The following is a 16,523-nucleotide window of genomic DNA, read 5'->3' on the forward strand; positions in this document are numbered from 1 at the left end:
GTGCAAAGGGCTACCTGTCGTCTCGCGGAATCCTGAACCACTTAGTCGTTGCACCACGCAGCGCAGCAGTAGCTGCCGTAGTACTTGACTCCGGACGGCATGACCTGGAAAAAGAGAAAAAAGTTTACCGTATTTTCTCTGGCCTTCGCGCAAATTGTCTCCGACGCACTTCTCAGCGCCCTTTCGCGAAAAACAGTCTCAAGCAGTTGCCGCAGTGAACACAAAGCAACCTTCGGTGCATGAACTACTGAGGCAGTATTTAACGAGAATATTACGTCGTAGCCACGGCCAACGAACACAGTTCTCATTTCTCAAGTTCTCTCTTATTCGGCTCTTAACATAGGCGTCAAGCAAACTGTGAATACCACAAATAACGATTCTAAGCACAACTGCACTCTTTCACACGTTTGCACACCCATGCAGTGAATTAGAACTGCGTGTAACGGCATTGAATGCACAAAGAAAACCTTACGACGCAAGCGGCGACTCATTTTTGGCGCCAAGAAACGATTTCTTCGCTAACGTGCTGCACAGCATTTCAAGTTGCTATTTCTTAATGCAAAGCAGTTCACGAGCATCATACGCGAAGCGTGAAGCAGAAAGAAGCTTTCGGCGCTAAAACACAAAGTGCGTCAAATGTCAACTTAAAGCTGTAGCGACAAATACATTGCAAAGTAATGAAGGGAAAAAAGAACCTAATGAAGGCGTTCTTACCAAGCAGCCGCCAAACAGAGTGAGTTCCCGGCAGACGATCCCAGCGAATTTCACATGCGTCGCCGCTCATGCCGCGTCGTCTTGCCATGCCGGCAATCCCTGACCATATATGGTCATGACAGCTACCAATCGATGATTTCGAACTGTCCAATCGCAGATGATAAAGACGGATTTAGAGCCGCACTACGAGCCAGCGGAAGCCACTGCCGCAGCCACATAGTCTGACAAAGACAAGTAGATGTATCGTGAACCAGAAAAGGTACTGCAGTGGATAACTAGTACGCGCGTTCTCTTGGAAACAGGGAGTGACGTGCTGCCGTCTAACGGCTGGCGTGAAGCTGCGTAGCTCCGCCGCTTATAGGCTCGTGTGTCCACTCTTGTCATTTTCTGTTACTCTATGCTTGGAGCTCGCAACGTGGGACTCTTGGTGATCTATAGGCTCCGTGCAGACGTAACTCCGCTGCCCGAGCGAAGGCGTCCCTAGCGGCAAGAAGCGCAGATTTGGCGGGATGCTCTCACGCGCTCGCAATGGGGTGAAATCGAGGAACGATGCCTTTTACGATGGCTATACTTTTCGTGCTTTTCGCGCTTGGCCAGTGACCAGAGCGACGGTCCGTCCGCGTTATCAACGCGATCAGTCAGCCGCAGGTGGCGGACGATAAGAATAATATAGCATAAAGCATCGCTCCGCGATTGCACGCCTCATCGCTCCACGCTCCCGCTGTGACGGCGCGAGGTACTATCGCGGGCAGTTCGTTTTGTGTCGGTTGCGCTGTTCGTAGGAATGCCGAACTCCAGGAATAATTGCTGCGCTGTTGGGTGCAATAACACCTACAGCAATTCTCCGGTCACGCGTTTTTACCAGTTTCCATTGAGAGAAGTCGGCGCAGCGAATGCGGTGCCATGGCCGTTCGATGGAAAGCGTTTTTTCATTCAGCAGCCGTGGCAGTGCATTTGCTGGTATCGCCTGTTTCAAGCTGCCGTTGAGTTCGCTGCTGCGTTAGCCCAAGGGTGATAAGCTGTGATTGTTTAGTGAGCGAGGCGGCCGGCGTTACACGTGCGCAGTTTCGCTCAGCTGTCTCGTCACCTCCGTTGTCTTCCCCCAGCTCATGCATTTTATGTTGTCGCGTTCGCCTGAGGATAGACGAGGTCTGGCGAAAAGAAGCACACGCGCTAACGCTACGTTCTCTGACAGCTGCTAAAAATTTGACGTCTTTTGGAAGCAAACGGGGAAGAAAACGCCTCAAGCGAAGCACCAAAGCACGGCACAGTGGCTTGCCGCCGCCTGCGTTGTCTGCTCCCATATCCCGCCAAATCTGCTGCCGCGGCCACTTTGGCGCTGGAGGCAGCGCGCGACTGTGGCGGCTCCTAACGTATGCACGGTGCCCATTGTGATATGCGCCGTGCTGTGCGCCTATGTGAATGACGTATGTGTGGACCAGGGGCGTAGCCAAGGGGGGGGTTGGGGGGGTTCAAACCCCCCCCGAAATTTTTCATTTTTGCTTGCGTATATAGGCACGCACACATACAAACGCACGCACGAACATACATAAAGTATGGTTGAACCCCCCCCGAAAAAAATTTCTGGCTACGCCCCTGGTGTGGACGAAGCGTGAGAGAAAGAAAGCGACCAACGTAACCCGTAAGCGCAACATAATGCGAAAGTAAACAAAGCTGGTGTGAAGAATATGCAGTGCTGTGTGCATTATGTGTGTGATTGTGTGGCGTGTGCCTATTGGGGCAGTTGCGTCGTCTCAACGGAATTAAGTTCCGCTAGCCCAGAATGATGTGCTAGGTTGAAATGCCCGTCGTGTAAGTCTCACGCTCGATGCACGAACGCCTTGCAATAAAAAACGCCGTGCGAGGTAATAGTTGTCTACAAAGCGCGAAATAATGCGCGCTACATAATATCGCTGTGACGCAGGAACTTTCGATTACATGGATCACGATCGTAACTGAAGTGACGCCGCTAAAAATATTGAGTGAAAAAAAAAGCTTTTGTTGGTAATGGTGTTGCATCATACTTCACGATATCATATTTGGAATTCTTGCTTTTATCTAACATGCGTTTTTCTTGCATTTCTCCTGTATTGTGTGCATGTACTACGCAGTGATACTTTGTTCATATTAAACTACAGTAGACTCTCGTGAAGCTTATAGTCCGTAGACCCATTTTTAAACGCTTATCCCTTTTTGTGAAGCCTTACCCCCCTCACTATGCTTCACGAACAAATGAGGAGGCTTAGCAAGACTTGTGTTTGGGCAAGTTGGTTCATACATGATACGGACATACGAGCGCTATGGGACGAGCGTTATCGGGTGGATGATTCACAATTGTTATCGCCCTTGCTGGTTGCTTGTATAAATTTTACATGTCTGCTCAATAAACCTCAGTTGAAAGTTGAGCGCCTGTCCTGTGTGCCTCTTGTCTCTGTCCCCGTCCCATAGCGCTCGTATGTCCGTAAAATGAGGAGGGCTGAACCGGAGAGGTGGGACTTGACAATGGGCGAAAGGAATGTACTTACTGATTGTGTCCACCGGGGTTACCTATGTATACACTTATATGTTTTCCTTTTTTTTCCTCGAGGATGCACGTGTTTTTTGTATGTCCGAGTGTATACGCGTGGTCTTTTGGGTACTCATTTTTTTTTTCATTTTTACGTTATTTTCTTTTTCTTTTTTTCTCTCTCTCTCTACCTGCTCGGAGGACAATGCTATGAATGCGCATCGAAACCTCGTAAATATTGCCTTGATAAAGATCGGTATCCGATCGGAACGTTGACAAACTGTTTTTTTAGAAGCGTATATCATTTTCGTATTTGTCTTACGGCAACCGAAGACAGCCTCTTCACAATCTACGTCTCTCTCTCTCTCTCTCTCTCTCTCTCTATATATATATATATATATATATATATATATATATATATATATATATATATATATATATATATATATATTACAGCAGGGGCCCCCCTGCTGTAATGCCTACTGGGGCGGGCGATGCAGGTATGTAAAACGTAAATAAATAAATAAATCAAGAAGTTGAATGTTCAAGGGCTGAAGGGGTCGTGGCAGCGCCAGTGCAAGTTGTCCAAGCGAGAAGCTATCCCACGCAAAGCCTTTACTGAACGCCACTTTAGACGGGTGCATCTCCTTGGCGTTAACGTAACGGCAACCCCCACAGATGAACACCATGTTCGCTACACGCTTTTATTTCGTTGAAACAAGACGTCAAATGAAGCCTTGGCGTTTACGTCAAACACGATAACAAACACATCGACCATAGACACAAATGTGGTATATACGGCAACGCAAGAGTCGAAATTCACGAAGGCAATCTCAGACCACCTCGCCATGCTTCCCTTTGAGTCACAGTTGCCATAGTTACAGCAGACGGTGAAGGAAACTGGCGGCGAAAGTTTCGTAAAAAAATCACAAACGACCTTATTAAATGTGATTAACGTCGCTGTTTTGTTATACGAAATAGTAAAGAACGATTCCTTTGTTTTAAAATTTACGTTAAATCTGGCATTCTTTGCTTTAATACCTAAATAGGTACTTCGCAGAAATATCACCTCTGAGATGTACATTACATCTTTGTAGACTCCGAGACGACCGCGGCGGGAGGTGCGGTTTAAAGAACAGATATATTGTTAAGCTGACGCTGAACCCCGTGCCTTCACAATTTTCTTTATATAGCTTTGCTTTCTTCATTTCAATATCAATGCAGTATTGCAAGATAATGTTTGTATGAGTGAAAATTATTGCTATTCTTTAGGAACTACTTCCTTTGTGGCGCGGAGGCATGCAAAATATGAGCAATGCGGCCTCGTGGGCGGAGCTTATATTTATTCTTAGGCTGTCACCGACTAATATCTTCCATCAAGAAGGACCACGCTCGCGCCAATGCCATCGCCGTGCTGCAGCGCGAGTAAGCTTCGCCCCACTCATCATCATTCACCACGTGGATATGCTGTGATTTTAACGCGATAGCGTTAGAGAGCTCGTGTCGCAAAAATTCCGCCGTCGGCGTCGGCACCGTTGGTTGTGAGCGAAAAATCGTCCGTGAGCGAAAAATCGAGAAAGAAGCAAATAAAATTTTCGGTCCCATTGAGGATCGAACCCGGGCCGTTCGCGTGGCAAGCAGGTGTCCTACCACAAAGCCACGATGTTTTTCTTTTCTTTATTGACAAAGCCACGATGTTACTTGCAGCTGCTTCGGAAAAAAACGCTACATAAATGCCATGTAGTGGAAGGAGTCTCCTTGACGAATTTTATTCGACAGGTGTCACGACGAAAACGAGCCCATTCGGTGATTTGTAGGCGCATTTGGGAGGCCATCAAACTACGTCGAAAAAGGCCGGGATAGTGCAGCCATCGCCGCTAAAAACACACACGAACTTTCAAACAGCTCTAAAAATGGACGACTATGTCCATCTAGCGGAAAACATATCAAGCCAATGCCGCCTTTCCAGAGAAGGCGTTGATCAAGCCATGGAGGAAGGACGGATCAAGCAAACAGCAAACGCTAGATAATGTGCTGCCATCTGTGAGGCATTGTGAGACTGTTCGTGGCCTCCGAGATTGCAAGCGCGCGGTGTGTATCTTGGAGTCCATGCGACTCTTGCTATAGATCAAAAACCTGTATGTACCATTCTCGCGCGCGCGCGCGCGTGTGTCTGTGTGCGTGTGTTTGTAACAATACACATTAATAAGTATGCACTTAGTGGTTGAAGTGCGCACTGGGGGCCGGATTTCGCTATTGCGTTCAACTCTTAAAGGCGAAGTTTAAGGGTTCCCCAATTTTTTTTTTTGGCCGTCTGTCGCAAATGGTCGCGCGACCGGTGCTAGTCGCAAGTGTAAACGAGCCTCAGCATTGCAGAAGACGCCGTACAATCTTTTGCGGGAATCTCGTTTTTGCTGTGCACTTGTTGCCAGCGTGCGAACTTTGCTGATTTTACGTTTGTGGGATTTGTGCTCGCACGGACATTTCAGAGCTTGTGTGTTGTGTGCACGCAGTACACGTCGTGCCTCTACTGCCTGCTGCTGGTGCTGTTCATGTGGGCCTTCAACACTGCGCCTAAACCTGTCATTGCGTTCCTGTACATGGTCAATCTGCCTTTGCTGAATATTATGGGTGCTGAGGAACTGGCTGTTCAGTACCTAAATGTAAGTACACTATGAGGAAGTGCAAGTGTTGTATTTATCTGACAATCGTGGGTGATACAAAAGCAGACAGAGGAGCGGTTGGTGTTGCACTACGACCAGATAATGGGTGTCGCACGTATGTCTTCCATTTCCTCAAAGGATTGCAAGTGTTAGGCTTCGCACAACCTAAGGAAGCAATGTGTCATGTTCTTGAGGGACGCACCTTTCTAGCCACTCGGTAAATCGCTAATCGTCTATATCTAATGAATTTGCAAAATGAAGGAGGTTCATTCACAGCTGCTTTTAGAAAGGGAACAAGGAAATAGGCCTCGTGTAAGTTTTAACAGACGGTAACCCAGGATTTGTCTTTATTGATTCTTTTCTGCAGCATTACTTTTCTCCACGCAGGCTGACTCACCCACTTGGGCATCTAAGTGCTATTCTCAAATCACGAACACATTGTCGCGTGTTTTGTTATAGCACGCGTTGAACTAGAAACTTTTTATGTGCTGATCTCGTGGAAGCGTCCCAAATACGATGCACAAGTTGTAAGAGTTTGTAGCGCCCTCGTTCGGGCGGCGCGCAAACCGGAGAGGGCGCGATGGCGAGAGAAGAAAATAAAGAAGGCGCTAGGCTGTGGCACGTGCAGCCACGGCTCACGTTCTTTTGGCTGGCATCGATTATCGTTCAGGCGTGTCTTTCCTTCGTTCCTGTAGCATAAGCCTACAAGTGGTGACCTAGGGCGACGACAATGACTGACTCGAATGCACCCTCAACTGAACAAGCCTCACGTCTGCAGGACGTCTCGGCCGTGCAACTGCGTCTCCCATCTTTCTGGCCACAAGACCCGCAAGTTTGGTTTCACCAGGTCGAGGCGCAGTTCTCCCTGTACCGCATCGCCTCGGAAACGACACGCTACCACCACGTAGCCTCAGTCCTTCCTCCTGACGTTGCCAGCAAGCTCTCCGACGTCCTCTCCAGCCCCTCGGACACTGCGCCATATCAGCACCTTAAAACCAAGGTGCTGGAGCGATTCATGCCTTCGGAACGCGTCCGCCTACAGCAGCTCCTTGAAGAGGGAGACCTCGGCGACAGGCGCCCCTCCCAACTACTGCGCCGAATGCGACAGCTTCTAAGGGAACACGCCGTCTCTGCTCACTCAGCGTTGCTTCGCGAGCTCTTCCTCCAACGCCTTTCTCAGCCAATCCGCCTCGTCCTCGCGGCGGCCGGCGACGTCAACCTCGGCCGCCTGGCGGAGCTCGCCGATCAGGTTCATGAAGCGACATCCCCATCTGTCAATGCTGTCTTACCACCAGCAGACACAGAAATTTCGCGCCATGAGGCCCGCATCGACGAACTCGCCGCCTCCATTGCCGCACTCCGGAGCCCCCTGCAGGAGACTCGTTCGCCTCGATCCGGTCGTCGAGCTCTTTCAGGCACACGAGATGCCCGGAGTCCCAGTCCTGCACCTCTCTGCTGATACCACCGGCGTTTCCGACACCGAGCCACGAAGTGTACATCTCCATGTTCGTGGCAGGGAAACGCCTGCCGGGATCACTGACGGCGGCGTGTGATCTCACTTCTCGTTCCAGCCGCCTTTTCATGGTCACCGACCTGCTATCGGGCGCCATGTTCCTTATAGATACGGGCGCGGAAATCAGCGTTGTGCCCCCGACTAAGGCTGACCGTTCGAAGTCACAGAGGCAAGTGCTTCGTGCTGCCAACGCCTCGTCTATAGCGACGTACGGACTACGATCTCTCACCCTCGACTTCGGCCTTCGCCGCATTTTCCGGTGGGTTTTCGTCATCGCAGACGTGGTTCAACCGATCATCGGCTCGGACTTCCTCTCATACTTCGATTTGGATGTCAGCGTGCGACGGCGCCGCCTCATAGACGGTCATACTCGTCTCTCCATCTCGGGAGTCCTGTCCAACATCGCTCCAATGGCCATCCGCATGCTGATACCTTCCTCACCGTTCGAAAAAACCTTGGCGAGTTTCCCAGAGTTAACAAAACCGTGCAACCTCACTCAGCCGCCTAAACATACGGTGACACACCACATCGTCACCCGGGGTCCACCGGCAGCCGCTCGACCACGCCGCCTGTTTGGCGACCGCCAGAGTTGACCACATGCTGCAGCACGGCATTATACGCCCGTCGTCAAGCGCTTGGGCTTCCCCGCTGTATTTGGTGCTAAAGCGTGATCCTGGAGACTGGCGTCCTTGTGGGGACTATCGAGCGTTGAACGCCAAGACTGTACACGACAGCTATCCCATACCTCACATGCAGGATTTTACATCGCGCCTCGACGGCTGCACAATTTTCAGCAAAGTGGACCTTGTTAAGGCGTACCACCAGATTCCTGTCGAGTCCGCCGACATACCTAAGACCGCCATCACGACGCCCTTTGGGTTGTTTGAATACGTGCGGATGCCTTTTGGACTCCGTAATTCGGCTCAAACTTTCCAGCGGTTCATTTCTGAGGTCACACGGGGCCTCCCTACTGTGTCTGCGTACCTTGACGGTATCCTCATCGCCAGCCGCACGCCTGAAGATCATGAGCACGATCTTCGCGCTCTGTTCCAACGTCTACAGCAGTACGGCCTCGTTGTAAACGCCTCAAAGTGTGCTTTCGGCGCATCTGAGCTCGAGTTCTTGGGCCATCACATATCATCCAAAGGAATACGCCTTCACCGGTCGCATGTTAAAGCAATCCAGGATTATCCTCAGCCTACAACATTGCGCCAATCACGCCAACTCCTGGGGCTTGTGAACTTTTCTAGGAGCTTCATATCACACTGTGCCGAACTGCTACGACCGCTCAGCGACCTCCTTCGGTCAACAGCCGGCCCGTCCTCCGCCATTCCTTGGTCGTCAGAGGCCCAGGCCGCCTTTAGTGCTGCCAAGCAAGCGGTCGCTAACGTCGTGCTTCTTATTCATCCACGCAGCAACGCCCCTACTCGGTTGATGGTGGACGCATCCAGCGTGGCCGTCGGAGCCGTCTCGCAGCAGTGCATTAACTCCGAGTGGAGGCCCTTGTCGTTTTACTCTCGGAAGCTACTTCCTGCTGAGACCCGCTACAGCGTCTTCGGCCGGGAATTACTAGCCATCTACGCTGCGATACAGCACTTCCGGCATTTTCTGGAAGGATGCTCGTTTTACGGGCTGACTCACCATAAGCCACTGGCGTATGTTTTCCGCACTAACTCATCCAAGTACGTGCCCCGTGCACTCCGCCATCTTGCTTATATATCGGAGTTCACGACTGATATCCGCCACGTGAAAGGAGATGACAACACCGCCGCAGATGTCCTATCTCGTATAGCCGCGGTTAACTCTCCATCTCCAACCATCGACTGGGCCTCATTCTCCACCGCACAGCAGGATGATAGAGAGCTTGCCGCTTTTCGGGAGAACCCCCGTTCTCTCCGACTACGCCTGGTGCCTCATCCATTATCATCTAAGCCTTTGTGGTGCGATGTCTCAGCTGACCTTCCCCACCCTTTCGTTCCCGCTTCATTACGACGCACCGTTTTCCGCTCCTTACACGGCATCTGTCACCCTGGCATTCGGGCTACTCAGCGTCTTCTCACCCAGCGCTATGTCTGGCCCGGAATCAACGGTGATGTGCGCGCTTGGACGCGCCTGTGGCTGCCCTGCCAGAAGACAAAGGTCTCCCGTCATACTAAGACGCCTTCCCAACCTTTCCTTCCAACCGGCCGTCGTTTCGACCATGTTCATCTAGACATTGTGGGCCCTCTACCAGTGTCTCAGGGGTACCGTTATATACTGACCATGGTCGATCGTTTCACACGCTGGCCAGAGGCTGTTCCAATTCAAGATATCACCGCCGAAACAGTTGCCCGCGCTTTCATTTCTACGTGGGTATCCCGTTTTGGCTGTCCTGGCACCGTGACAACAGACCGTGGACGACAGTTTCAGTCCTCGCTGTTTACTTGCCTTAATGGCATCCTCGGAGCCAAACATTGCCGTACCACGGCTTGTCATCCCTGCGCCAACGGCATGGTGGAACGCCTTCACCGACAACTGAAGACCGCCTTGACGACCCGCCTCAATAGAGCCACCTGGGTTGATGCCTTGCCACTGGTGCTCTTAGGTTTACGAGCTGTTACCCGGGCAGACCTGCAGTGCTCAACAGCAGAGCTGGTGTATGGCACTTCTCTACGGCTTCCGGGAGACTTCTTCACGTCAAAGAAGCTACCAGACCAGCCACAACAATTCCTACAACGCCTCCTCGACTGCGTTCAAGACCTCCGGCCCACTCCACCCAGACCTTCCGAACACAAGACAATATTCGTACACCCTGATCTGGCCACTGCAACACACGTTTTCGTGCGCCACGACGCGGTCAGACCACCTTTGACACCAGCCTACGACGGACCATTCCGCGTCCTTAACCGCACCCCCAAAACTGCCACTCTTCTTCAGAACGGCCGTGAAGAGACAGTCAGCTTGGGCCGACTTAAGCCGGCGTACCTGGAGACCGCCATAGAAAACATCTCATCTACGCCTGACCTTTCGATGGATTACCACAAACGGCATGTCACATTCCGACTTCCAGCCTACACGGGGGGCCCTGTAGCGCCCTCGTTCGGGCGACGCGCAAACCGGAGAGCGCGCGATGGCGAGAGAAGAAAATAAAGAAGGCGCTAGGCTGTGGCACGTGCAGCCACGGCTCGGGTTCTTTTGGCAGGCATCGATTATTGTTCAGGCGTGTCTTTCCTTCGTTCTTGTAGCATAAGCCTACAAGTTTTATATCTTTTACGTGTCATTTGATAACGCTCCCTTCTTTAATATACGTACTATCGTGAGCAATATGAGCTCGAACACGCGAGCGCGTGGCGGATAGCCTCAAAACCGAGATAGCGCGATACGTGGATGGCGCTGCCGAAACCGGAGGGGAAAGCAGGGGCGCTTTTCCGCTGACTGTTGGCACACCCGCTTCGATAGCGTTAGTGCGAAACGGCAGCTGACTGCGTGCTATCGGCTGCTAGCAATGAAAACGCAAAAAGAAATTATTGCACGAAAAACATTAATAAATAAAAGAGGCGTATCAATATGCTCAGCCAACACCACCTAGATATAATACAACCATGGCCAGTGCATCACGGCAGGCTACGTCACCGCCGATATCTCAGGAGCTACATAGCTGATGGGTCATTGGTTGTGGCTGTGCGCGTTGGTGTGAATTCGTATCACCGCTAGCGGTCACTGACACGTTATAAGCTGCTGTTTTTGCAGCAACGATATTGAGGCGGGAGTGTCAACAGCTAGCGGAAGCGCGGCGCGCTTTCCGCCTTGTTTTCGGCACTAGCCGCTGCGAATCAGCCGATGTAGGGTTCGAGGCTATTCGCCACGCGCTATCGCGTTCGAGCTCATATTGCTCACGATAGTACATCATTCACTATTTCGTACTCTTTTCTCTAGCAATGTGACTGGTGTGCAGTGCTCTATAGAAGAACGCACATCAAAAACATGCAAACAAGTTTCAAGTTAAATCTAAAACATGCAAAGAGATTTCAAGTTAGACGAAGCCGTGTGAGGTGAAAGAACAATTTCACATTGAGTGCTTGATCGAAGTAGATATAGCAAAAATTTGAAGGTGAAATTGAGGTTGGTGTTATCGACGGAGGGTGTGAGACGAGGTCTTTCAATCACTCCTGGGGAAATTATTTAATAAGAACGAAGGAATGAATACGACTTTTAAGGGCTTGTTTCTTAGTTAGACACAGTATTAATGAGAACGAACAGACAATAATGCCAAAGAAAGTACAGGGGATGTTATTCATTGTAATTAGAATAAGGTGTGAAGAAAGTAAAGTGGACGAAAAGATAACTTGCTGCCGGCAGGGACTGAACCTGCGACCTTGGAATAACGCGTCCGATGCTCTACCACTGAGCTACGGCGGCGGTCATCCTCCCGTCCACTTAATGGGGTATATATGTGCATTTAAACCTAGGAGTGTTAGTCAGCGCCAGTCGCAGCCACGGCGGCGAGTGTGGAACACTCTTTTTCTGCCTGTTGGCGTCACGTAGCACGTGATCTTTTTACGAGCTGGCAGCTGACCAATAATCCCTCGCATACTACCTGAAGGCATCAAGTCGGCCAGAACCAGACCCTTGATATGAATGAAGGAAAGAATTCGACATTTGAAGGGCTCGTTTCTTAGTTAGACACAATATTAATGAGAACAATATTAAGGCAGAAAAAGAGTGTTCCACACTCGCCGCCATGGCTGCGATCGGCTTGAAGAGCTCGGCTTGAATAGAGGGATGACGACGCATTTACGTGCAACGTTGTGCAGTCATTTTTTCTTAGGCATAATTGACCAGGTTGCACGCAGAGCAGGGAGGCTGTGCAAGGTGGTTTTATTTACGCAGAACTATCTGCGAGATGCGTTATTCGAAACCCTGTCAATAAAATATTAAATGGTTTAACCTTAGGATTATGAACCAATTTCGCGCACAGGATGACAGAGAGCGTGACCTAGAGGTTTAAAAGTCACAATACTACCCTATTCTTCAGAGTAGCTTCTTTTCTTTGCGTTGATTTATGGTTGGTGTCAGAGAGATTGTCGTTCATGAGTCCACAAACTTTCCTCGACAAAATGTTAGCCTTGCACCATAAAACATAGATCTCATAACTTCACTGGCGCGTGCTTAAAAACTTGTCTGCCTCCTGTTCGCGGCGGAAAGTATCTGCAGCATCTTCCATTGCACGTTGTAATGCACCTGATTCAAGACGCAGTCGCTTTTAATTTGGTTTTTCACATGTGTTGTTTGGTTGACAAATAATTCGGGCACTCGGGAAGCTGCAATGGCGCTGCATTTGCACGAAACAACTTAAATAAAGCATCCACTCACGAAGCAGCATCGTACATCATTTCGCTAGCAAAAGTCTTTCTCAAGACACTTCTGCTGTACATCAGACGGGATTCCACGGAAATCAATCACGACAGATCGAAACTTACCATGGTGTGCTTTGTAACGACGAATTTTGCACTTGGGGCCATGCTCTGATACATTTCCTGCAGAGATCACTGAGGAAACCAGGGAGCATTAACTTCCGATCCCGGCGCATTCGCCGCATAGCACTTCTTCGGCATTTCCAAGGTAAAACCTTGTCGAACCGATATCACACATGCATGCGCGCAATCACACCGTTCACACAGGAGGTAAGCAAGAATGACGAACGTTCATTTACACGCGCAGCCCAGCCACGCAGAAACGAGCCCGAAAACCCGACACAGGCAAGCCCATGCAGAAACACTTGGACTCATTCCGGCGCAGCGGCCGTGCTGGCACAGCGTTACAGCGCGCCACGGACGCTTTCGTGCACACGCGCTCCTTGCGCACTTTTGTTTTAGATGCGAAGTATCTTAAGGCGGAGCTCAATCCGGTGGTGGTGGTGGTGGTGTGCGGCGTGACCACCCTTACTGCGCATGCGCATACCCTCCCCACACATCTCCTCTCCACTCCCCCTCACCATTCTCCCTGTCCTCTCCCCCTCTCCCCTTTCCTCTCTCCACTCACCCTCTCACCTTCCCCTCTTCCCTTCCTCTCTCCCCTCCCCGCTCCCATACCCCTCTCCCCTTTCCCTTTCCACTCTTCCTCTGAAACGCGGGCTGGACATGCCGAAATTCTCTCCTGCGCAACGCCGCGATGAGCTCGAGCGCATGCGCGTCCCCTCCCCTTCTCTCTCCTCTCCTACGCTGCCCCCTCTCGCCCGCCTGTCGACCGCGTTACCCGCTCACCCTGTGGGAATTAACAGCCAGGCTAGATATAAGATACGACGCGCGTAGCGTCCCTCTTCGCGCTCCACGACGCGAGGTCGTAGCATGCCCGCCCAAGGAACGCCAACGGAACGCGATCGTGCAAGTGCTCCGGCTTCGCATCGGCTCATGGTCCCCTTTAGCGGGAGATGGTGTAATTTTTTGCTTTATTACCCGTTTCCAGACACGAAGTACATCAACAAGCACATAGAGGTAACAACAACAAATAGTGTCAGTCCTGCTGGACAGACACAAAGTTTAAAATCTCTTCATCGCTGTCTTGGGTTCCGCCCTCTACAACCACTCAGGTAAAAACTCCTGCGCTTACTGAAATTCAACAAATTTTGACATCCACTCTTGAAAGCACATTCTTGCGGGCCTTACATCTAGATGGCAATAAAATCCCACCATAAAGAGAGGAGGCCAGTTAACATTATTAAGTCACACAGCAATCCATCCTCATTATCTATTGGGAGAAATGTAGAAATGTGATACTATATGGATCCAGCGGAAATTCCTCCTTGATTGTCCTCTGTAGCACATCCCAAAAATACACGCCCTCCCATCCGTGTAAATAAATGTGGTCAATATTTTCTGGCTTATTACATATGATACAGTCTGACCCCCACGGTAAGAAAAAACCACGCTGTTCGAGAAATGCCTTGACATGCAATGTACCTGTGTGAAGCCTAAAAAAGAAGGACTTCGTGGCAGGAACCATTTGAATTCTTTTAACCCGTTTTAGCACATTCTGCCCTTGGCCTCCATATGAACAGGTAAAATTGCATCACAGACATCTTTGTACAGCTTTTTACGTGTCAATGAAAACAGGTACTCGTTAGAAAATCTAACAGACAAAAAGCGGCCACTTAAGATCACCTCCTTGAGATACCTGCAGACAACGCCATTCATGTGATCTGTACCAACTACTTATCCATTCACAGTCCTCATCAGCCTCAGTTGGCACACCGTGCGCAGGAAAGGGTCGCTCACATTACGGAAAAAGGAGAACCTGTTTATGACTTGCCGTATGAAAAGATGTGGCATTCCCAAACCTCGGTTCTTTACTCGTCCAAACGGAGTGGTTCCACTGCATCGTTCCCAACTCGAGGCCCACTCGAAAACTGCGATGAAATTTCTGGATATTTGCCCGCGAACAATGCAGTACTTGCATCACGTACCAGTTTCGAGACGAAGAATAAACTGCAAACCGCGTAGCTCTTGAGAACATTGATAGATGATTATCCTTCGACCTATTCGCTTTCATCTGAATTTCTCTTGCCTGTTCTTGCCAATAGTTCTCATTGTCTTTGTAGTATTCTAGCGGTACACCTAGATACTTGACAGGTGTCGTCCCCCACTTGATGTTGGCGAAAAATTCTGGTCTAAATGACCACTCTACTTGCCAAAAACCCAAGCACTTTTCCAGTTTACCAGACTGCCAGTCGCATTGCCGAACCTCTTTACTAAAGTGGTAAGCTCTGCAACACTTTATTTGGCGGTGCAGCAAACTGCGACATCGCCCGCGTAGCCATAATTTTGAGTTCTGATGCCTGCAAACTAAAGCCGTGAATGCACCTGTTTTCCCTTATTTCCAAGCACAGAGATTCTGCATAGATGCTGAACAATAGAGGGCTCAGCGGGCAGCCCTGACGGTCGGAACACTTTATGTTAATGGGGACACCCACGCATGGTCCGCCACTCGCGGAGGCCATCTCCGCTTGACGCAGTGATGACGTTGCTGCGGAGCGCTCAGACCATGGAGGAAAGGAAAGCAAAGGAGGGAGCATTACGTCACGCGATTGAAGCCCACCTTGTCGGCCCAACACGCGATCAAAATGTCAGCGCGCGCGGTACGTTTCAGTACTACCGGTGGCGTTCTGTGTTTGAACCTCCTCCGTGACCCAGCCGGTCTGCGCTAGGGTGCCTTGATGCCCTGGCTGGGCGCGCATTGAGGCACTCTAGTCTGCGCCGAACGAGCACGCTTCGATTAAAAGCTACCGGGCCCCACACGCCGAAGTCTCGGCGAATCGCACTTTTTGCGTGGTCTGGACGCAAAAGGTCACGTGTTGGGCCAACACTGCTGGCTACAGAATGGGTTGGCTTGCCAAGGCTGCCTGCGTGACGTAATGCTCCCTCCTTTTATTTAGGGGCGAAGCTCCTCTTAGTCTAACCTTGTCACGTCTCCGTTGTCCGGCGTAACCACCTTTGCAAACTGCCCACTCCGTCTTTGCAAGCATCCCACTACGACCCATCACCGATCCTATGCAAACTGCCCACTACTTCGTCTTTGCAAACATCCCACTACGATCCATCACCGATCCATTACTTCACCGACCATAAAGCCGTTATAATGAAGGGGGAACGGAAGCCACCTTTGCAAACTGCCCACTACTTCGTCTTTGCAAACATCCCACTACGACCCATCACCGATCCATCACTTCACCGACCATAAAGCCGTTATAATGAAGGGGGAACGGAAGCCACGTCTAGCTACCACTTACGATTAATAAAATTTCTTGTATAAATATGTCACGTCTTTGATGATGTACTGGGCTATCACTCTGATTACTGCTGGGCGAAACCACTGAAGATTTCACGGTGTAACCATGATTGCTTTAGGAGCTTCGCCCAAGCTCTTCATCATTCACCCGTGGACATAATGTTTTCTTTCCTTCATGGCTCAGACCACCGAGGCTCAGACCATAGCGTTTCTCACAGTTACCTAGAGGGAAAACTGGCGCTAGTGAGCTGTTGTATGCATGGGAATGACCATGGAGTTTCCTACAATACTTACTGGAGGGAACTCTGGCGCTAGTGTCTATGGGAGCTGCAACGCATGACGCTTCAGCCAGCGTGGGAATGAT

At 50.3% G+C, this 16,523-nt stretch overlaps 2 protein-coding genes across 2 annotated transcripts; both read left to right on the plus strand.

Annotated features, from left to right (window-relative positions):
* The first annotated feature begins 3,714 nt into the window (after positions 1–3,714).
* On the plus strand, positions 3,715–7,342 carry LOC119389205 (uncharacterized). Its single transcript, XM_037656409.1, has 3 exons — positions 3,715–3,720; positions 5,734–5,883; positions 6,662–7,342. Exons 1-3 carry the CDS (start codon positions 3,715–3,717, stop codon positions 7,340–7,342), a joined length of 837 nt encoding a protein of 278 aa, XP_037512337.1.
* Positions 7,343–7,386: 44 nt separating this feature from the next.
* Positions 7,387–7,989, plus strand: LOC119389206 (uncharacterized). Its single transcript, XM_037656410.1, has one exon. The coding sequence runs from the start codon at positions 7,387–7,389 to the stop codon at positions 7,987–7,989; it is 603 nt and encodes a 200-aa protein (XP_037512338.1).
* The last annotated feature ends 8,534 nt before the right edge of the window (positions 7,990–16,523 follow it).

Source organism: Rhipicephalus sanguineus, chromosome 4 (genome assembly GCF_013339695.2).
Source record: "Rhipicephalus sanguineus isolate Rsan-2018 chromosome 4, BIME_Rsan_1.4, whole genome shotgun sequence".
NCBI lineage: Eukaryota > Metazoa > Arthropoda > Arachnida > Ixodida > Ixodidae > Rhipicephalus > Rhipicephalus sanguineus.

What these genes read in the sequence shown, in the direction of transcription:
- LOC119389206 (XM_037656410.1), top strand. Translation starts at nt 7,387, where the DNA reads ATGTTCGTGGCAGGGAAACGCCTGCCGGGATCACTGACGGCGGCGTGT.
- LOC119389205 (XM_037656409.1), top strand. An exon ending in TGGCTGTTCAGTACCTAAAT is followed by an intron (nt 5,884 to 6,661) that starts GTAAGTACACTA and finishes TCACGTCTGCAG; the next exon opens with GACGTCTCGGCCGTGCAACT.